The 23,175-nt window shown below is 31.9% G+C and overlaps 1 protein-coding gene across 1 annotated transcript; it reads right to left on the minus strand.

Moving 5' to 3' along the window:
• Nucleotides 1–4,458: 4,458 nt before the first annotated feature.
• Nucleotides 4,459–14,753, minus strand: LOC100928845 (vomeronasal type-2 receptor 116-like). The gene is made up of 5 exons (XM_031943665.1): nucleotides 14,655–14,753; nucleotides 12,647–13,447; nucleotides 10,345–10,563; nucleotides 9,108–9,231; nucleotides 4,459–5,363 (listed from the first exon to the last, which is right to left on the minus strand). The coding sequence occupies exons 1-5, from the start codon at nucleotides 14,751–14,753 to the stop codon at nucleotides 4,459–4,461; spliced, it is 2,148 nt and encodes a 715-aa protein (XP_031799525.1).
• Nucleotides 14,754–23,175: the final 8,422 nt, after the last annotated feature.

Raw genomic sequence — 23,175 nt, forward strand, 5'->3', positions numbered from 1 at the left:
TTCCTATTAAAACACTTGAGAGTATGAAAACAAATGACTTTTCCCTTAAAATAATCAGCATCATTTAAAATCATCAGTAAGCATCATATGTAATGGAGACAACCGCAACCATTCCCATAAGATCTGGAGGAAACAATGCCCACTGTCACTGTTACTATTTAATATTGTAATTAGAAACACTAGCTTTGGCAATAAGAGCTGAGAAAGAGATTAAAGGAATAAGAATAGCAATGAGGAAACCAAATTATCACTCTTTGTGACGATATGATGGTATACTTAGAGAACCCAGAGATTCTATAAAAAGTTATTAGAAATAATCCACAACTTTAGAAATTTTGGTTATAAAATAAACCCACATAAGTCATCAGCATTCTTATATATCACCAATAAATCCAACAGTCGAGTTACAAAGAGAAATTCCATTTAAAGTAACTACTGATAATATAAAAATATTTAGGACTCTATCTGCCAAGGAAAATCAGAAACTTTATGAGTAAAATTACAGACCACTTTTCACACAAATTAAGTCTGATCTAACCAATTGGAAAAATATTAAATGCTCTTGGATAGCGAGCAAATTAATAAAGATGACAATGTTACCTAAACTAATCTATTTATTAGCATACAATCAGACCTCAAAAACTATTTTAATGACCTAGAAAATAACAACAAAATTCATATGGAAACAAAAAGGTCAAGAATTTCAAGGAATTAATGAAAAAAAAATCAAATGAAGGTGGCTTAGCTAAAGATCTAAAATTATATTATAGAGCAGCAGTTACCAAAAATATTTGACTAAGGAATAGGATTAGTGATCAGTGGAATAGGTTAGGTCTGGATAAAACAACAAATATAGCAACCTAGTCTTTGACAAACCCAAAGACCCCAGCTTTTGGAAAGAACCACTTTGATAAAATTGCTGGGAAAATTGTAAACTAATATGGCAAAAACTAGGTATTGATCCACACCTTAACACTGTACACCAAGATAAGGACAAAATGGGTTCATGACCTAGGCATAAAGAATTAAATTATTAATAAATTAGAGGAACACAGGATAGTTTACCTCTCAGACCTGTGGAAGGGGAAGGACTTTATGACCAAAGAAGAACTACATAGATCATTACTGATCACAAAATAGAAAATTTTGATTATCCCAAACTGAAAAGTTTTTGTACAAACAAAACTAATGCAGACAAGATTAGAAGGGAAGCAATAAATTGGGAAAATATTTTTACAGTCAAAGGTTCTGATAAAGGCCTCATTTCCAAAATATATAGAGAATTGACTCTAATTTATAAAAAATCAAGCCATTCTCCAATTGAAAAATGGTCAAAGGCTATGGACAGACAATTTCAGATGAAGAAATGACACTATTCAGTCATAAGAAAGATGCTCCAAGTCATTATCAATCAGAGAAATGCAAATTAAGACAACTCTAAGATACCACTACACACCTGTTAGATTGGCTAAGGTGACAGGAAAAAATAATGATGATTGTTGGAGGGGATGCAGGAAAACTGGGACATTGATGCATTGTTGGTGGAGTTGTGAACGAATCCAACCATTCTGGAGAGTAGTTTGGAATTATGCTCAAAAGTTATCAAACTGTGTTCCTTTGATCCAGCAGTGTTACTTACTGGGTTTATATCCCAAAGAGATACTAGAAGAAAGGGACCTGTATGTGCACGAATGTTGGCAGCCCTTTTGTAGTGGCTAGAAACTGGAAACGAGTGATGCCCATCAGTTGGAGAATTAACAAATTGTGGTATAGAAATTATGGAATATTACTGTTCTGAAATGACCAAAGGATGATTTCAGAAAGGCCTGGAGACTTACACGAACTGATGCTAGTGAAATGAGCAGGACCAGGAGATCATTAATACTTCAACAACAATACTATATGATGACCAGTTCTGATGGACCAGGCCATCCTCAAACGAGATCAACCAAACATTTCCAATGGAGAGTAATAACTAACCAGCTAGCCAGAGAAAGAACTCTAGAGATGACTAAAATCATTACATTGAATTCCAATCCCCATATTTGTCACCTGATTTTTGATTTCTTCCAAGCTAATTGACAATATTTCAGAGTCTGACTTTTGTCAAGCAAAATAAGGTTTGTCCAATGTTACTTATTGTTATCTAATTTATATTTAAATATATTTAACATCTACTGGTCATCCTGCCATCTGGGAGAGGGGGTGGGGGATAAGAGGAAAAATTGGAACAAGAGATTTGGCAATTGTTAATGCTGTAAAGTTACCCATATATATAACCTGTAAATACAAGGCTATTAAATAAAATAAAAAAAAAGAAAATTGATCTAATTCTTGAAGATAGTAAAGAAAAATATTATATGGAGGTGGGAAAAATCACCTTTGCTTTTTTTTTGAATACATTTCTACACACATACATACACATACACACGAAAATATAGTTTGTATGTGTTGGGTGGGGATGTGGAATATGATTTCTCTGAGTTATTTTAATATTTATTTCACTAATTAATAATAATTTACAGAATTTTTTCAGGTAAATAGTAGTAACTTTAATTTATTTTTCCTGAAATTTGCCTATTTATATCTTCTGTCAATTTATTAACGGGAGAATACTTTGTATATTCCTACATTTGGTTAAGTTCCCTATTTATTTATGAAATGAAATGTTCATCAAAGACATTTGGTGCAAATATACATACACATAAATATATGTTATATATATTAATTACTCTTTGTTGCTTTTCCTCCTATTATAATTATATTTTTATGCAAATCCTTTCTAATTTCCAGTAAATGTTTTCATTAGTTTTCCTGTGATCATTTTTATCTCTTATTTGGTAACAAATTCTTCCCTTAGCCATAGATCTGATGGGTCTATTGTTCCATGCTCCTTCAATTTAAGTATATGAACACCCTTTATATCTAAATAATTTATCTTTTCTAATGGTATTTTAATATTTGGTATATTATGGTGGTCTGTAGCTACTTCTGCTAAACTGCCTTCCAGTGTTTCCTACAAATTTTCTCAAATGGTGCATTTTATTCTGAAAGCTAGGGTCTTTAAGTTTATCAAAGTCTGGATTACCGAGGTCCTTATTGTGTATTGTGTAATACACACAATATGTCTATTGTGTCTTTAATATATTCCTCTGAGCTAGTACTTCATTTTGTAGTCAAAGAATTATAGGTTTGTGGCATATTTGGCAATGAGAGGAGAGGAAATGCAGGAGCTCTGAGAATGTCTGCAGTGTCAGGTTGGAAACAGTAGGTTCAGACACAGCTTCTAAAATTACCCAGGAATCAGTTCTTGAATTTTTGTGCATCTTCTCTTCAAATTTTTACTTCTCTGTTATATTATTTCTGGAAGAGCGCTGATCTGTAAATATCATTATAAACCTGGGGAATCTCCTATTGCTTTTGAATGGAATATTCATTTTAAAAAAAATAGAAAAGAAAGAACTGAGATCTGGGCAGGGGAATTTTTGGAAATCTTTTCTTTATTGAAGAAATATTAGTGCATTATAATAAAAACCACTTCCTATACTCTGTTGTTGGTAGTCACAGTGTTGTTTTGTTTTTGAGAAAAAGTCACAGAACTTCAGCCATCAATTTTCCTTAGAAGGATCTAAACCCAGAGATATATTAAAAGATCTCAGAAAAACAAAAGAGGTGATACGTTATAATAATAGATGATGCAATGAATAAACAATATGACCATTAAAATATTCTAGTTGAAGTCAATTTCTTGAAGAAAGAAAAGAATATTATTACTCCTGCATTATTATTGTCTCATTTTTATTATTCCATGACAATCAACTATGTATATGCCCAAGCTATTGTTACAAGCTGTATTTGATGGAAATAATAAGGCTTTGGAACAGATTTCTAGATCCAATAAACATTATACAATTTCGTAATTGATGGAAAAGTGATAGGCTAAATAATTTCGAGTACATATTTACTGGTTAGAAACCATTCTACTCAGCAAATTAATTGCCATTCTCCCATAAATCTTCTATCATAGATATGTTCAATTCACTCAAAAATATTTGTTAACGATATAATTCAAGCAAACTGGGAGGAAATTAAAGTTCTAATTTTCCAAGAAACAAATCAAGGATTAAGAATGCTGGGTGGACTTATTAAAGTTTAGGCTTGGAAACCAACAGTCATTTACTTAAATTCCACATTTGTTTTCCACAATATTTAAAAATGTCAATCACATATGGTCTGGATCTATAAACTAATTCAAAATAAGAAGTGATGCCATTTTATCTTTATTCTCAAATCAGGCAATAGAATGCTTGCAAAATACTATTATATTTAAATAAAAAACAAAGATGAATATTAGAGAAAACAGAAGCAAATGAATGAGATACATTTCACATTTTATTATGACTTTGGATCAGAGGAGTTCCTTGACTATGACTGATGCATATGAGAAGACCTGGCTTCTCAGAAAGTAGCTTTCCTTTTAAGTATCTGCAGAGTATTTTGTTCAGCTCTTAGAAGGATCACAAAGCACTTGGGAGCAAATATGCAAGTGAGAATCCCGGCACTGGAGGTCAAGATGGCAAAGACTTCCAAGGCCACAGTGGCCCTGCCCTTGGAACTCTGGTACGAGGGCAGGAAGGAGATCCAGACGCTGCAGAACACAAGCATGCTGAAGGTCAGGAACTTGGCTTCATTGAAAGTGTCCGGCAGGTTCCTGGCCAGGAAAGCCACAGTGAAGCTCGCCAAGGCCAGCAAGGCCATGTAGCCCAGGACACAGTAGAAGATGAGGAGGGAACCCTCATTGCACTGGATGATAATGGAGCCAGGCTCAGAGTGGACGTCCATCTCCAGGAACGGGGGGGATGTCCCAAGCCAGATGCCACAGAGACACATTTGGATGAGGCTGCAGGCAAAAATGAGGGAGTAAGATGCTGTGGATCCCAGCCACCTGCGGAGCCTGCTCCCTGGTTTGGTTGTCCTGAAGGCCAGAACCACTGTGATGGTTTTAGCCAAAATAGAGGAAACGGCCACTGTGAAGACAACTGCGAATGTGGTTTGGCGCAACAGGCAGGTGGCTGTGGTAGGATGGCCAATGAAGAGCAAAGAACAGAGGAAGCAGAGGCTGAGGGAGACCAGCAGAGTGTAGCTGAGACTGTGGTTATTGGCTTTGACTATGGGGGTGTCCCTGTGCTTCACAAAGATACCCAGGACCAGCACAGTGAGAAGGGAGAAGCAGACGGCAACACAGGCCAGAGTCATTCCCAGAGGTTCCTTGTAGGCCAGGAAGGTCACAGTCCTGGGGAGGCAACGATCTCTTTCCTTAGTAGGATACTGATCTTCAGGGCACTGCAGGCACTCCTCTGTATCTATGAACAACAATAAAATCATGGTATATCCCAGACTGATCAGTTTTTCATCTCCTATAAAGCACGGTGTCATTAATTTTACATTGAGCTCCATCTCATTTTTGGACTTCTAAGTCAGAAGGACAAGAATTTTAGAAGCTGAATAAGGTAAAGAAACATGTCAGTATCATTTCTTCACATATAGATTAAATAATATGCTGAATGTATTTGTTCCATAACATAGCTTTACTAAACAACAAATTAAACTCTCGACAATCCATTTCAATTTGAAATCACCTACAATGAGTCCTAAATGGTCCCTTTATGAATAATCCAATATTTTCAGAACAGAAATGAGACACTGTCAGACTAATATTTCCGTCAATTTTGTCAAGAATGAAGGCCATGAATAAGTTTAAAAAATTAGACTAAAAAGACTTGATGTGTTTTTTGAAAGTACAGTCATAATTCCAAATCTTCTGGGTTCTTGTGGAACATGATTTTGATTATGCAAATCAAACCTTGCCCAAATACAGTACTTTCCATAACAATTTTGAAGTTTATAAAGCAGAAAATATAATGTTTCCCTAGATTACCTCCTATAGGAAATGAGGATTTCAAACTTGTCTTCTTCATGTCTCCAAGTTTTCAGTGTTATGCTGTTATTGGCTATATGTGCATTACTACTCCAGCTTCTAGTACCATTACTCTCATGGCGTCTGTTTCTTTTATATTGTACTTACATATATATTTCTTTTATTGTTTGCTTAACTGTTAATGAATTGTACCATTATTTACTTTGAAATTTATTTACATTTATGAGATTGCGCCAAAGAGAGAAAGTCAAAGAGACAATTGGTGAAAAATTATGTAAAACATTGATTCTCAGAATTATTTGATAAATGGCAATTTGACAAAAGGCAATGGCAAATTGGCTTCCAGATGAGTCATTTTTCAATAAGAGGGAAGTGTCAAATTTAGTAATTGCTATGGAAATATTAAGGGAAAAACACCTTTGTTAAGGCAGCGAGATAGCATGTTGATATAGTAAGAGCCGTGAATGTCAGAAAGACCTGATTTCACATATAATTTCAGAAATTTATTAACTTGTGTGACCCTGGACAAATCATACAATCCTAATTGCCTCAAAAAATAAAAATAAAAGATTCCCTTCTTTCGGGAAATTCAGACAGCCTATGAATTCTGAAATATTCTTTAAAAATATTAAATACTCAAACTACCAGGAGACCAAGATTTTAAGTAATCCAATATCAATTGATAATATGGAATTAAGTTTGTAACAACTCTTTTTCTATTGGTACGGAACAGGAAACTGAGTGGATCCTGAGCAACTGGAGAATGGCTGAAGTCATAGTAAATGAATGTTATGGAATATTATTGTAAGAAATGATGAGCAGGATGACTTCAAAAAGATCTGGAGAAAACTATATGAACTGATGCTAAATGAAGTGAGTAGAATAAGAGAACATTGTACATAACAACACCAAGATAATGTGATGATCAACTCTGATGTACATGGTGATTCAGGCTAATTCTAATAGACTTGTGATGGAGAGAGCCATCTGCATCCAGACAGAAAACTATGGGTACTGGATGTAAATCAGAATATAATATTTTCACTATTTTGTTGTTATTTGCTTGATTTTTTCCTTTTTCTCATTTTTTTCCTTTTGATCTGATTTTTCTTGTGTAGCATGATAAATATGGAAATATGTATAATAGAACTAACTGCACATAGTTAACATTTATTAGATTATTTGTTGTCTAGGGGAGGGGTGGGAAGAAGGGAGGGAGAAAAATTCTGAACATAAGGTTTTGCAAAGGTGAATATTGAAAACTAACTTTGCATATATCTTGAAAACAAAAAGCTATTATTAAAAAAAAGAAAACACTGAATTAATTGTAAGGAACCACCCAAGGAGGAGAAATATTTGATTCACTGGAGAATTATATAAACCTTTTTTTTAATGGTACAATATCACCATCATTTTCCTCAAGAATTAAGAAAGGATATTATAAGATATATTTTATGAGGCAAATAAAGTCCACAATCCAAATTAAAGAAGCATAAAACAAAGGTGATATCTTTTTAAATTACTAATATCTATTCAAAATTTTTAAATAAACTCCTGACAAGTGATTTCCCTTGATTCATGTACCATACAATTCATTCTCTGCAATTTCTATTTAAATTAGAGATACAAAAATAGTTCAAATTTAGGGGTGAAAATGACATCAATTCAAGACAAAAATTATAACAAAGAAAAAAATTTTAAGAAAGGAAAAGAAATGCTTATTCTGAAAACACTACAAAAATGTACAGAAGAATTTTTATAGTGCAATAATATCTTTTAAAAACTACCAAATTATGAAAAAATGTATATCAGTATCTTTCCTAGTGAATATAGGAATAAAATTCAGATGGCTAATGTTCTCCTTAATTACTACAGAACTGAAAGGGAATTAAAAACATTTAAATGAGAGAAATTAAAACATAAAGAAAGAAAAAAAGATGTCCAAATGTTTCTATTTCTAATGACAAAGTTTTATTTAAAAAATAATAGGAAATTATTTAAGGAACTAACAGAAAATTAATAAATCATTCAGGCAAACAATAAAATAAATCTTTTGGAACCTCTAAAATTTTACATAATGAAAAGAAAAAGAAATACTACTTGAAATAACTGGAAAAGTGCATACAGTATAAAAATATCTTTGGAACTATTCAAAATCCTTATGTTGCTTCAATTACAAAGAGGTCCTTAAAGAAATAAATTACAATTAAATTAAAAGAAGAAATGGTCTATTTTTCTGGATTGACTATAGTGACATAAGCAAAATGAAAATAAAAGTCCAAGAATTCCAAAGGGCAGACATAAATAGTAACTGCAGAGAGAGAGAGAGAGAGAGAGAGAGAGAGAGAGAGAGAGAGATACAGAGGAGACAGAGACAAAGACAGATTGAGACAGAGAAAGAGAGAGACAGAGACAGAGACAGAGAGAGACAGCCAGACAGAGAGGGAGAGAGATTTAAATGGAGAGAAAAGGAAAAGATAAGCTACCAAAAAAGCAAAATTTTAAACTTTTGAACATACCATTTTATGAGGCAACACCAATTACAAAGCAAATCAAGCCTGAAAAATGACCTTCACATGCAGTGGATTGGGATGAGGTATGGCCAATTTTTATTGATTTTGCAGGGGATCTGATTTCCTAGAGTCAGGACTCCAACCTGAAATTCTAAAAATACTCCGCAAATCTCCAGGACTTAGTTACCAGGTGATAATTTTTAAAATTTTTCATGAAGATTAACTCCAGAGTCAAAACTCCTACTCTCAAACCAAATGCATCTGTGCTTAGATATTTTTTTTAGATTTTAAGTTTTGTCCTATTAGTATTTCTTTTAGGAGCAAGAAAGTTTAGAAATAAGTTTTAGATTAAGCTTTCCTACAGGAACAAGGAAGATTACAATTAGGCCACAAGGTCAGGGAAGTATTAGGAATTCCCATGGTAGTAAAATCCTGGTGGATTCTGCTCAGATAGATTTTTGGCATCTTGAACCAGGGCTTGCTCTTGATAGTTATAGGAATGACCACAAAGCACATGGAATGCAAGGGACTGATTAATTGCTGTGTTATTTCAACTCAGAAATTATTATTTTGCCAAGGAAATGTCATTTCAGTTTAAGATTAACCAAATAGAATGTCTAGTACTTTGGGAGGACACTTTATCTTCAGGAACCCACCAGTCTGGTTGGAAATCTTCTCTTCAGGACACGGGGTGCAATCAAAGCAGCAGATGGGTTGGTTTTTAAGAGATGTTTTCTTGAATCCAGGGCCACATTTCACACTGCACATGGAAGTTGGAGTCTGTATTTCCACCGGAGAAAGAGAAAAAATATCATTGAAAGAAGGACTGCTGAAAGATAAATTTATTGAGGAAATGATGGTTTCTAAGCTCTCTTATAGAAGGCAGTTAGAAAAACATATTTTCTATTCTGCAGGACAAGAATGATCTAATTTCACTGAAGAATTTATATTTTCTTCTTACAATCCATATCATTTTATCCCCAGTGAACCTTCACAGATTCAAAAGTTTGAACTTCTATTCTACTAGGCACAATCAAGCACCTTGATAATTTTTAATTCTAATAACTTGCTGCCTTATTTTTTCCCCAAAAGTACCATTTGAACTCTAAACTTCATTCCATTTTTATTTGCTTCTATTGAAACAATTCATTGACCACATAAGTGGGGACATTTTGTTAATTCTCCCCACCAAAGTAGTGGGTTTTTTTGTGTTTTCATAAAGTACTCAGAATGTTTCAGAGAATCAACACTGTAGACACTATTCATCATAATATATTAATTACACAGGTCAGAATATAAGTAAGATTTGCTGAACTTATTCTTGGGCCTACCCTTGGAGTTTCTTCTTGAGACTATTGTGAAGAGTGGGATGGAATTGATTCAAATGCATAGACAGATGAAATTGTATAGATACATATATTTGACATCAGCAGAGAATATATAACCATAGTATTTAAATTAAAAATCTCTAAAAAGTAATTTATCTTTATTAATACAAACTCAGATTAAACTATTTATATACTTATAAGAATCCAGATATTGGGTAGTCTTCTGTAAATAGGTCCCTTTAGGGAATAATTTTCCTCTGCTCTGTACCCTATTATTATTTTCCAGATTTGACCACTTGTTTTAGTAAATTTCAAGATTCTCTCAGTATGAACAATTCAGATCTTTATGTAACTTAGCTGGAAAGAATGTGCAAGGAGGACTGAAAAAAAGAAAATCACACAACTCCTATGTTCAGAGCAAAAAAGAAGCATATGGGGATGTTAGTACCATATCATAAACATTTTCAGTGTCTCTGGGGAACCTTCTGGTATCAATGATGAAACAACCAGTGTCCTGGAAGCTAAAGAGTCAGAGTGATAAACTTCATATTCATTGGCCCCTTACCTGAGGGAAATCTTCTGGCCAATCTATGTCTTCTTCCTTAATGGTGAATCTCTGAGCAAGAGGATACACTTCACCCACTTTGACTAGCGTCTCTACCTGATCAGGGAAGGATTTATAATTTAGGATATCATAAGCCTCAGCAACTGGCTTTGTTCCGTTCCAACATGACTCATCACTGTCATTAGTGGCACAATTGATATATTTCAGAAAGTGGTGGAGCTGAAGGCAAAGACAGGTATTTGTTAGTCTTTGGGGAAAGAAGAATTTATTCCCATGTCCCAAGATTGACTATCAATGGAAAACAGACTCAAAAAAATTGTCATTCTACTTCTTAAGCTTCTCTTAGAGCTCGGAACTCTTACTCCTTGTAAGCTAAGTTCAACGGAAAAATAGCAAAACCAGTAAACAATTATGTGTTATAAATATTCAACATATTGTAAAGACATCTGACAAGCAAAAGCTTACCACTTCTTCATTATTAGATTTTTGACAACCCCAAACTGGGCATATTTTTTTTAAAAATCTTAACATTAAAACTTAACATATAACATAATATATGTTAATGGGTGGTGCTAAAGAAATGTGTGATGATGGACTGGATTTTAGGGGATATCTTATTCCTTGTAGAAAAGAGTCTTGAATAAAAATACAATATGAATCTCTGAAATGGTTGATAAAATCAACTTAAGAATAAAGGAGAATTTGACATTCAGAGTGTCATCCTTTGGAAAATTCAGTCCTTCAAAAGACATAGGAAGGAGAATGATTTTCATTGGTTGAGAAATATTTTCAAGAAAATTTCCCAGAGAGCTAGAAAATGTAGAATGAGAAGGCTGGAAAACAGAAAATAAATCTGCATTCTTCTCAATGAGAGATTTCTTGGTAAGACTTTAATACTTTTTTTTAAAAAGTGTGAAAAGAAAGAATCTAATTGGCCAGAAATAATAAAACACATTTGTTGTTCAGTCATTGAGTCCTGTCCAACTTTTCTTGACTCCACCAACCATAGCACTCCTTTTTCTGCTATGCTTTACTATCTCTTAAAGTCTATGCAAATACATGTTCATGGTTTCATGATAGTATCTATCTATCTTATTCTCTGCCTAATCCTTTTTGTCAAATCATTCATAAGAGGAGGAGATTAACATCTTCCTTTTAAAGTACTAGAGAAATATAAAGAGATAACATCAGGGAATTAATCTGCACAGGAAAAATAAAAATTTTAAAAAGAACCTTGAAGAGAAAAGAAGGAAGTATGGTTGGGAATATTTAGTTTGATCTCTGCATGAATAGCATAAATAGAGTATAAGCTAATGAAGAAAAGAGCGAAAAGAGTACATTAGTATATTTAAGCTTCCTGCTTAAATAAAAGAAAATCATTGAAATTAGATCATTAAAATTGTTTATCAGGCAGTGTTAGGATAGCTGACTAGAAGAATCAATTTAACTGAATTTTCTCAATTTTTTTTCAATCATTCCTCAAATCAAATTCTGGAGCAGCACAATCAATAAAATGTCATGATAAGACATTTTCTCATCTCAGAACAACTTATAAGTTTGGAAGAAAATGTCTGTGGCAGCTTCTCGGGGCCTAAATCAAAGTGGACAAAAATAAAGAGCATTGAAGACAACTGCAAGAGCACCTGCAGTGACTTAAGAACTATTATTCTAAACCCAAATGTCCTCACTTGTATTATGAATTCTACTAGGTCATAATCACTCTCTAGATTACCAGGTTCCCAATAATTTGAACATAGCAACCAGTACCTTCAAGCACAACACATTATTCTTAGGATACAGTGTCTAATAATGGTTCATCTTCATTTAAAAAAATGAATGCATCATTGAAGCAAATATACTCATGTCAAAATATCAGCTATGCTGCTCAGCTATCAATGTTGATAGAAGTTAAAAGAAAGTGATCAATTAGAAATTGATTAGAAATTTGAATTTTCAATGTCAATGAAAGAGACCACTGTAAAGGTCAAAATTTGGAATAGATATAATGAATGTCTCCTGCCACATAGACTCAGACACAGAGGAATGTGTAAAAGGAAGCACCCCAACATTTTCAAAAAGATTGCTCTATCAAAGATAAAATAAATGCCTATTATCGCAAGTAATTTCATTATTTTTGGCCAGATTTCAATATAATGCCAAAAGGAAAAAATCCTGGAAAATATATTGAGGAAGAAGTCTTTTATTGAACGTTCAGGTGATTACTTCTTCATCTTTAGAACAGATCACTAATAATATAATGTGAATACCCTGTGCTGAGCCCAATTTGGAATAAAAATGTTACCTTCCAAAAAAAATTTGAGTTTCTTGCCAGGTCTGATGCCTCTTTTGCCTCAGAATGGATCATTTGATGGAGAGCATGGGCAACTAAATACACTGCATTGTAAACATTAGGAATCAGTTCCATAAGGACCATGTCAATTTTCATAAAGGAAATATCTCTAAAGGAAAAATCTCCTGGACACAAAGGATAGAACATTTGTCCATCTTTTTTATCTGAAAATCTACAATTGAAGACAGATTCCCAGAAGGCTTTTAGGAAAATGTCCTCAGGATTCATGACAGGATTCATGTTTCTTACAAAATCTGTGAAACCTGGAATTTCCTTCTGGGCATGAGAAAATAGTATTGTACCATGAAAAATGGGAAACCGTTCAAAATTAATATCGATAGAAAAATCCCAAGAAGATGTGGTAACCAACAGCTTTCCATAAGGTATATACGTGTTCAATACAATAGAAAGTTCTTGAAGGGAATCAGAATCTCCATAGATGAAAATCACATTTGATGATGATGCAATGACCCTAGAAAGGAGATAAAAACTATCTTTTATTCCAATATTTTGAGGAACTCTTTCCTTAATAGCCACACAGAGCCCATTCTTGGCCATCTCTTCTTTCAGATCAATGAAGAACGTTTCCCCTTTTGTGTTAGCCGAAAGGAGCAGTCCCACCCAAGTCCACTCAAAATGCAGCATCAATTGGATGAATGCCAGGTGAAGAGTAGATTCCTTGCTGCCCAGCTGATAGACATATGGATACTGAACCTTATCATTCAGGAGAGGATCAAATGGGCCATAGCTAATCTAAATAAAATAAGAAGAAGATAGAAATGATGATTTAAACTCATTCACAGTAAAAATTTGTCCTTTATATTTGTATGTCAAGCAAGTATACTACTTTCAGAAAGTAGATAATGAATAAATGCTTGCAAATTTTAATTTATAGTTTTTGGTGACAAAATTACACTATTGGCCCTTCTTCAACAATGAGATGAACCAAATCAGTTCCAATAGAACAGTAATGATTTGAACCAGCTTCACCCAGCAAAAGAACTCTGGAGATGACTATGAACCACTACATAGAATTCCCGATCCCTCTATTTTTGTCCTCCTGCATTTTTGATTTCCTTCACAGGCTAATTGTACACCATTTCAAAGTCCGCTTCTTTTTGTACAGCCAAATAACTGTATGGACATGTATACATATGTTGTATTTGACTTATACTTTAATATATTTAACATGTATTGGTCAACCTGCCATCTGGGGGGGAGTAAGAGCAGAAAAGTTAAAACAAAAGGTTTTGCAACTGGCAATGCTGAAAAATTACCCATGCATATATCTTGTCAATTAAAAGCTATATAATAAAAAAATAAAATAAAATAAAAAATTACACTATTAAATGATGGAATAATTGAAAGAAAATGCTAAAACTGTATCTGATGAATCCGTTCTCCAGTGTGTCCACCAAGCAATTCCTAAGTCACTGCTTAAAATATTTCCAGGAAAAAAAAAAACTCAGTTCCCCCCAAAAGTCCATTCCTCTTTTAGGCAATTTGATCAAAGGGAAGAATGTTTTTTTTCTTAATTTTGTAACTAAATCAAACTCTTTGGAATATTGATTTATTGCTTGTATTTCTTTACTGTTGAATCAAGTGGAACATTTTAGTGTCTCTGGCAAGAACCTGTTTCTTAAATAAGTAGCATAGTTGCATGGCCTCTCTCACTCATATCACATCCTTTTCAGCTCTAATATCAATCTTTCCTTTACCCAGACTTTCTATAGCACACATTTCCCTCCTCTTGTGAATCCAAGCATAATTTTATTTCCTTGATGATAATATTTATGACATCAGGCTCTAGGGGAAAAAGTTCTCCATGTCAAACCCACTGAGAAATGGGAGATGGAGAATTTCTCCTCCTGAAATCTACTGGCAAGATTGTCATTAAAATATTTACCCAAACACATCCCTAAGAACTCTCTGACATAAGCAATGGCTCACTCCTCCATACCTGAGGAGCACCCACATTTTTATCTCTAACAACAAAAAATAACGCACCTGTGTGAGACCTTCCATCATCAGATTTGTCCAGAAGATGAGAAATTTTCATATGTACAGTTTCTTTGTTATATCATTAAGCCCCAATTTTCTGAGAAGGACATAAAGTAATTAGTACAGATATCTGATTTTAATCAGGTCCCCAGTAATCCAATCAGTAAGACTATCCCAAACAAGATTCAAAAACAGATGGCCTTGTGAGAAGAAACTCCTAAGGCCAAGTATTTCAAAGAGTATCGTCTAATTCTCATAAAATGGGAAGATGATGTAACATAACATCGCTTTATTCTTGGCCATGTGATTTAAAAATATTTAAAATATGACTCATAATAATGACAATTTTTTTCTTCAGGAGAGTAATTATGAAATGGCTCTCTCTTCTAATCCCAGTTAGAAAGCAAATCTATTTTTCAATAATTAAGGCATGGTTCTACTTTCCATATGCTAAGTATCTTCTTATTGAGTAAAGAAATTGAAATTAACTTATCTATTAAATAGCATTTTATAATTAACAAATTGACCAGCAGAAGAGAAGGGGCAAAGTACAAATATTGGAGGGAATGCAGAAAATTGGGATGCTTATAGACTATTATAGACTATTTGTGTATTATGAATTGATTCAATGATTTTGAAGAGCAATTTAAAATTCACTAAAAAGATATAAAATGAACTGAACAACTTGTACAGCAATACCACTATTAGATTTATATACCAAGATTATCAGGGTAAAAGGAAATATTTCTATATTTTATAAAGTATATTTATTAAGTCTCCTAGGGATGGAAAAGAATTATCAATGGCCATCAACAGGAAAATCTTAAAGGAGTTGTATATAATTGCGATGTAGTACTACAGTGCTATAGTGTAAAACACATGGAAAATCTCAGATCAAATTATTTAGAGTGAAATGAGCAAAACCAAGACAACATCAAACACAAACTCAGAAACATGATTCAAATACTATTCCTCAATGACTTAACTATTCTGAGAAATATAAACTTTGAAATTACCTATGAAGGGCTTATGGAGGAAAATTCTATTGACCTCCAGAGAAAGAACTGATACATGGCAATAAGTCAAACATCATTTGAGCATTATTCTAGTGGGTCCAATGTAGCATCTGGTACTCTATTCAATCATAAGTAATCTTAATATCTCTTTGAAATAAAATAATAACAAATAAAAAGCATCAAATTAGAGGCAAAATTATCTTACATTCAAAATGAAAACTATGAACACTGTATCATGGTAATGCTTGATACTTTCTTTTTCAAAACTGGAAAAAAGAATGAGGATGGCAAAGTAAGGTAAGAATTTGCCTAAAGTCTCACAAATTCTTCTAAAAAACAACTATAGAATAATGAATCAAGATTAATTCAGGAGTGGCAAAACCAACAAAACCAGGGAGTCAAATAATTTTCCAGTCCAAGACAACTTAGAAAGTTATCAAGAACATGTTTAACCCATATTATTGGAATACTAGCTCTCTATGGGTGAGGGATATGGGGAGGAATGGGGAAGAATTGGAAACATGAGGTTTTGCAAGAGTGAATGTTGAAATCTATCTATGCATGTATTTTTTATTTATTTATTTTTTTAAATTTAATAGCCTTTCATTTACAGGATATATGCATGGGTAACTTTACAGCATTAACAATTGACAAACCTCTTGTTCCAATTTTTCACCTCTTACTCCCACACCCCCTCCCCTAGATGGCAGGATGACCAGTAGATGTTAAATATATTGAAATATAAATTAGATACACAATAAGTATACATGACCAAAACGTTATTTTGCTGTACAAAACGAATCAGACTCTGAAATATTGTACAATTAGCTTGTGAAGGAAATCAAAAATGCAGGTGTGCATAAATATAGGGATTGGGAATTCAATGTAATGGTTTTTAGTCATCTCCCAGAGTTCTTTTTCTGGGCATAGCTAGTTCAGTTCATTACTGCTCCATTAGAAATGATTTGGTTGATCTCGTTGCTGAGGATGGCCTGGTCCATCAGAACTGGTCATCATATAGTATTGTTGTTGAAGTATATAATGATCTCCTGGTCCTGCTCATTTCACTCAGCATCAGTTCGTGTAAGTCTCTCCAGGCCTTTCTGAAATCATCCTGTTGGTCATTTCTTACAGAACAGTAATATTCCATAATATTCATATACCACAATTTATTCAGCCATTCTCCAACTGATGGACATCCATTCAGTTTCCAGTTTTTAGCCACTACAAAAAGGGCTGCCACAAACATTCGTGCACATACAGGTCCCTTTCCCTTCTTTAGTATCTCTTTGGGATATAATCCCAGTAGTAACACTTCTGGATCAAAGGGTATGCACAGTTTGATAACTTTTTGAGCATAGTTCCAAACTACTCTCCAAAATGGTTGGATTCGTTCACAACTCCACCAACAATGCATCAATGTCCCAGTTTTCCTGCATCCTCTCCAACAATCATCATTATTTTTTCCTGTCATCTTAGCCAATCTGACAGGTGTGTAGTGGTATCTTAGAGTTGTCTTAATTTCTATGCATGTATTTTGAAAAATAAACTTATTATAAATCTTAAAGCAAAAATAAGCAAGAAACATATTTGGTACCATGGTAAAAGAGGACCATACAAAAGGTGCAGTGGTTTCCAGGCAAGGTAGCAAGAAGGCCTCAAACTTTAGGATACATTAACAGTGAGGTCTTGAGCTCCAGTTCAAGAAGTTTGAGACAATTCTTCTTTCCTCAAAAGCAGAACTCAATATTAACATAAATATAAAAATATAAAAGAGACTGCAAAATGAATACCCACATATGAAAGTAAAACAAAAATTTGAAGCCTACTATAGAAAGTTTCTATGGTTACACATCAAATTAGAAGAGGACAATAATGGCAAAATATGTAGATTTGAAACCTCAAAGAAGATATAGGTGTATTTCACATCAAAAAAGAATTCATTGTAGAAAGTCCAGCAGAAAGAGATACAAAAAGAAATTCCATTACTGTCAATAGTAGAAAATATTTGGGAATCTGTCTGGAAGGGAAAATCAGGAACTATATGAACACAACTACAAAATACTTTCCACACAAATAAAGTCAGACCTAATCAGATGGAAAAATATCTAGTGCTCATGGGTAGGTTGAGCAAATATAATAAAAATGACAATACTACCTAAATTAATCTACTATTTAGTGTCATACCAAACTCCCAAGAAATTATTTTAGAGATCTAGAAAAAGTAGTAACAAAATTCATCTGGGAGAACAAAAGGTCAAGACTTTCAAGGGAATTAATGGAAAAAATGCTAATGAAGGCGGCCTAGATGTGCCAGATCTAAAACTACATTAAAGCAGCAGAATTAAAAACAATTTGGTACTGGTTAGGAAATAGATCAGTGGAATAGACTAGGATCACAGGACAGAATAGTCAATAACTGTAGCAATCTAGTGTTTGACAAACCCAAAGACCCCAGCATTTGGGATAAGAACTCACTATTTGACAAAAATTTCTGGGAAAATTGGAAACTAATATGGAAGAAATTAGGGCTCAACCCACACGTAACACCATATATCCAGATAAGATCTAAATGGGTTCATGATTTAGACATAAAGAATGATATTATAAGCAAATCAGAGGAACATAGGATAATTTATCTCTCCGATTTGTGGAGGAAGGAATTTGTGTCCATAGAAGAACTGGAACTCATAAATTAGCACCAGATAGATAATTTTGATTATATTAAGTTTAAACGGTTCTGTAAAAACAAAACTAATGCAGACAAGATGAAAAGGGAAGCAATAAATTGGGAAATCATTTTTACATTTAAGGGTTCTAATAAAAGACTCATTTCTAAAATATATAGGAATTTGACACAAATTTATAAGAATCCAAGCCATTCTCCAATTGATAAATGGTCAAAGGATATGAACAGACAATTTTCTGATTAAGAAATTAAAACTATTTCTAATCATATAAGAAGGTCCTCTAAATCATTATTGATCAGAGAAATGCAAATTAAGACAACTCTGAGATACCAATACACACCTCTGAGATTGGCTAAGATGACAGGAAAAAACAAGGAATGTTGGAGGGGATGTGGGAAAACTGGGACACCGATACATTGTTGGTGGAGTTGTGAATGGATCCAGCCATTCTGGAGAGCAATTTAGAACTATATTATTATTATACTGTGCATATTTTTTGACCCATCAGTGTCTCTATTGGGCCTATATCCCAAAGAGATCTTGCAGGACAAAAAGGGAGCGACATGTGAAAAAAATGTTTGTGGCAGCCCTTTTTGTGGTGGCAAAAAACTGTAATCTGAGTGGATTCCCATCAATTGAAGAATGGCTAAGTAATTTATGATATATGAATATGTTGGAATATTTTTGTTCTTTAGGAAATGGTCAGACCGATTATTTTAGAGAGGCCTGCAGAGACTTACATGAACTGGTGCTAAGTGAAATGAGCAGACCCAAGAGATCGTTGTACATGACAACAACAATATTATACAATGATCAATTCTGATGAAGGTGACTCTTTCCAACAATGAGATGATTGAGGCCAGTTCCAAAGATCTTGTGATGATGAGAGTCATCTACACTCAGAGAGAGTATTGTTCAGTTCCTCAGAGAGGAACTGAATGTTTATCATAATATAACATACTCATTTTTTTTTGTTTGCTTGCATTTTGTTTTCTTACTCATTTCCTTTTTTATTTGATCTCTCATGCAGCAAGAGAATTGTATGAATATGTTTATACATATTGGATTTAAACTATATCTTAACATGTTTAATTTATATTGAATTGTTTGCAATCTGGGGAGAGGTGGGGGGAAGGAGAAGAAAATCTGAAACAAGAGGCTATGCAAGGGTCATGTTGTCTAATTATCCATGCATATGTTTTGAAAATAAAAAGCTTATTAAAAATAGAATTCATTGTAGAACTCAAAAATGATATTAAAAATCAAATAAGACTGAAGAAGGGGGGAAGGATCATTAAATGAGAGTAAAAAAATTAAGTAAACCATGAATAAAGAGGAAAGAATTTAGCAAAGTAAATGTAAAAAAAATGGCGTAAAATTTACAAAAATTCACCAAAGAAAACAGCTCTTAAAAAGTAGAATTTGCAAAAATGGAAAATGAGGTACAAAATTTAACTGAAGTAAATACTTTTTTAGTTATTAAAATTGATTAAATGAATGCCAATGACTTCATAAGACATCAAGAAAAAATGAAATGAATGCAAAAACAAATGAAAATTAAAGAAAATTAAAATCAAGGCATTGTAAAAGAACTGGCCTCTAACAGTTTCAAGAGAGATAATTTTAAAATAATTGGATCATCTGACAGTCATAACAAAAAAATTGCATAGTATTTCAAGAAATTATGAAGAAAACTGATCTGAATCATAAAAACAGAAGACAAAATACAACTGGAAAGATTCGAAAAATCACCATCTAAAAAGTATACCAAAGGAAAAAACGCAAAGCATATTATTGCAAGATTCTAAAATCCTTAGGTCAAAAAGAAGATTACTTTAATGTGTGAAAATTCCAGGAGACATATTAAAAAACCTTTTTCTTTTTATTCTTCCAATTTTTTTTAAAATTTTTCCTTTACTAAATTTTCCCACCCTTTAAAATTTTTTGGGCCAAATTTAAATTTAAATTTTAAAAAAAAATTTCAAAATAAAAGAAATTTTTAAAGAACCCCTTTTTGAAAAAAAAAAAGGGGGAGAAATGGGAAAATCTTAAAATTTTTGTCCTTCCCAATTCCCCTTTTTTTGGAAAAAGAAAAAGGAAAAAGGGTTTATTTTTGGGAAAATTTAAACCCTTGAAACAAGTTTTTCCTTATGAACCCTTTTTTTTAAACCTTTAAATTTTTTTATTCAGGGAAAACAAAATTTCCTTAAACATTTTCTTACACCATCTGGTTATACTCAAGTCATAAGAAATATTAATTGGAAAAAGAAATTGCCAAAATTTCAAAATCAGGTTTTTTAAATCAACTTTTATATACCCAGGCAAAGGGATACAGGATGCAATTATATTGTGTTAAACATTAGAATTCTTTTCTAAAGTGATTCTTCATTCCCTATTAAATCAATGTGTCTATTTTAAAAGAATGAATTATTTATTAAAATTTGTTTTTCAATGGGTCGTTTTAACGGTATTAAATACTTTATCAGTTTTTATATCCTTGTTTTCAAGAACAATATTATATACTATAATTTTTTTTAAATTATAACACTATCAAGTCTTCACAGGTAGTTGTTAAATTCACAACCTTTTGTAATTGGGTAAATTCATATCACTATCAATTTCAATATAATATTAATATGTTACTTAAAATTTCACAATTGTTGCTTCATTGTCCTATAATTGGGAAAATAATCCATTTTGGATAGAATCCTTATCCTTGAATATTCAATATGGTCTAGGTGGATTTTAATAAAATTTTTTAAAAATAATTTGAATGACCTTTTATTTGAATTGAATAAATCAAAAAGTTTAAATAAAGAAATTACAAAATATAACCAATTCAAAATTATTAATGTTCTCTATTTTTAATTTTAAAATAAACCTCTTAAATTAATTTTAGTCTTTAAGAAAAATTTTTTATTTAAGAACTTATTTCTTTTTCAAATCTTATTTTCCTGATAATTTCATAATTGAATTAATCAAATAAATGTCAAGCCTTGATAACAAAGAAAGTTTTATTACATAGAATTTTCTTAACATGGTGTAAAAAGTCATTTGGCCTTTAAAACAAATTATAAATTATATTAAAAGCTTGCCATGGTTTTTAAATTCTCAAAATACTCTTTAGGTAATTTCAAATTAATTAATTTTTAACTTCATTAAAATCTTAAATTCCTTAAATTTTCTACTTAGGTATTTTATCCAAAAAAATGAACATCATCAATTATTTTGAACTTTATTCAGAAAAAGTGAATGGAAAGAAAAGCCCCAAAAAAGAGTGTTAAATTTAAAGATTATGCCAAAAAAAACAGTGAAAATCATTAATCAAATGTCCTAACAGTGGATTTTGCTTCGTCTGCTGAGTTCGAATCCTTGGGCTTGATCACCATTAATGGCAAATTCCCAGGAAAATAATTCAATTTTGTCAATAGTTTGTTCCCACCCCGATCATCAAGCATTATTAAAATTAATATTTATTGAAAGAATTGGGCAGACCAAGTTTGTAATTGGAAGAATTGATCAAGTTGGACTTTGTGTAACAATTGTTATTTTCATTTATTTTCTTATTTATTTTAATTTTGGCATCTTTGATCAACAAAAAATAACCCATAAAGAATTAATTTTAAAGATATATAAATTTCCCAATAAGGACAGAAAATAATTAAATTAATTTTAAAATTTTATTATTTTTACATTTTTTTGATTTAAAAAGTTAAAAATAAAGGATCAATGTAATATAAATTGCCCATTAATTTTAAAATTTAATATCTTTAAAGAATATTATCAGTCTTGTTTAAACATGGCAAAGATTTAAGATAGACTATTCATAGATAAAATTTTAAATCAGTTTAAAATTTTAGAATTAAAAACAAGTAAAATAAATAAAAAATGCAAAAAATATTATTTAGCCCAAAAATTTTACAAAATTTTTTAAAATTACCCTATACATTGAAAAACAAATTGATATAGAAATTATTTTGTAAATTTTTTTCCAAAATTTTTTTATTGAAATTCCTTTTATCAACCTTTGGTTAAGGAATGAAAATAAACAATGAAAACAAATCTTAGAAGAAATTATTAATTTTAAATATAATATTGTTTGAAAATTTTGGAATTATGTCGAAACAGGAAATCTTTGAACGAATTTATGAATTAAAGAATCAAAAATGGAATTAAGAATTGAAATTTTGTTTGGGTTTTAAAGAAAAATTCAAATATTAAATTGGAAATAAAAGGATAATAAATTGAATTTATAACTTAATGTGGATAAGCAAGATTATAGGTTATAGGAAAGTGAATTTGACATGAAATCTATATATTAATTAATAAAGATAATTACAAAGTAACCCTTAAAAAATTATTTAAAAATATAAAAGCATAACTTCGAATTGGGCAATTTTCCAGAAAAATTTCTAAAGCTAAAGTTATCACCTAATTAATTGACAGAATAAGAAATCAAGATGGTTTCCGCTTATAAATTGTTAAATAGAAAATAAACTGCAAAGGAAGTTCCAAATGGTATGGCTATTATTCAGAAAATTTTGTTTGTGATTTTTAGTTTCTTGAACCAGAAGAAAAACGAAATTGGATATCCAATTGTTCTTAAATTTACGTAACTCTTATTTCCAAAGAAATTAAGAATTAATAATTTTGAAATAATTTTAAATTGAGTCGTATATTTAAAAGCCATACAATTTGTTGTCTATTTTTTACTTTTAAGTCATTTTAAATTTTTGGAAGTAATGAGGAAAAAATTGAACAAATTAAATTTTTT

The sequence above is a fragment of the Sarcophilus harrisii genome, chromosome 6, assembly GCF_902635505.1.
Source record: "Sarcophilus harrisii chromosome 6, mSarHar1.11, whole genome shotgun sequence".
Classification (NCBI taxonomy): Eukaryota; Metazoa; Chordata; class Mammalia; order Dasyuromorphia; family Dasyuridae; genus Sarcophilus; species Sarcophilus harrisii.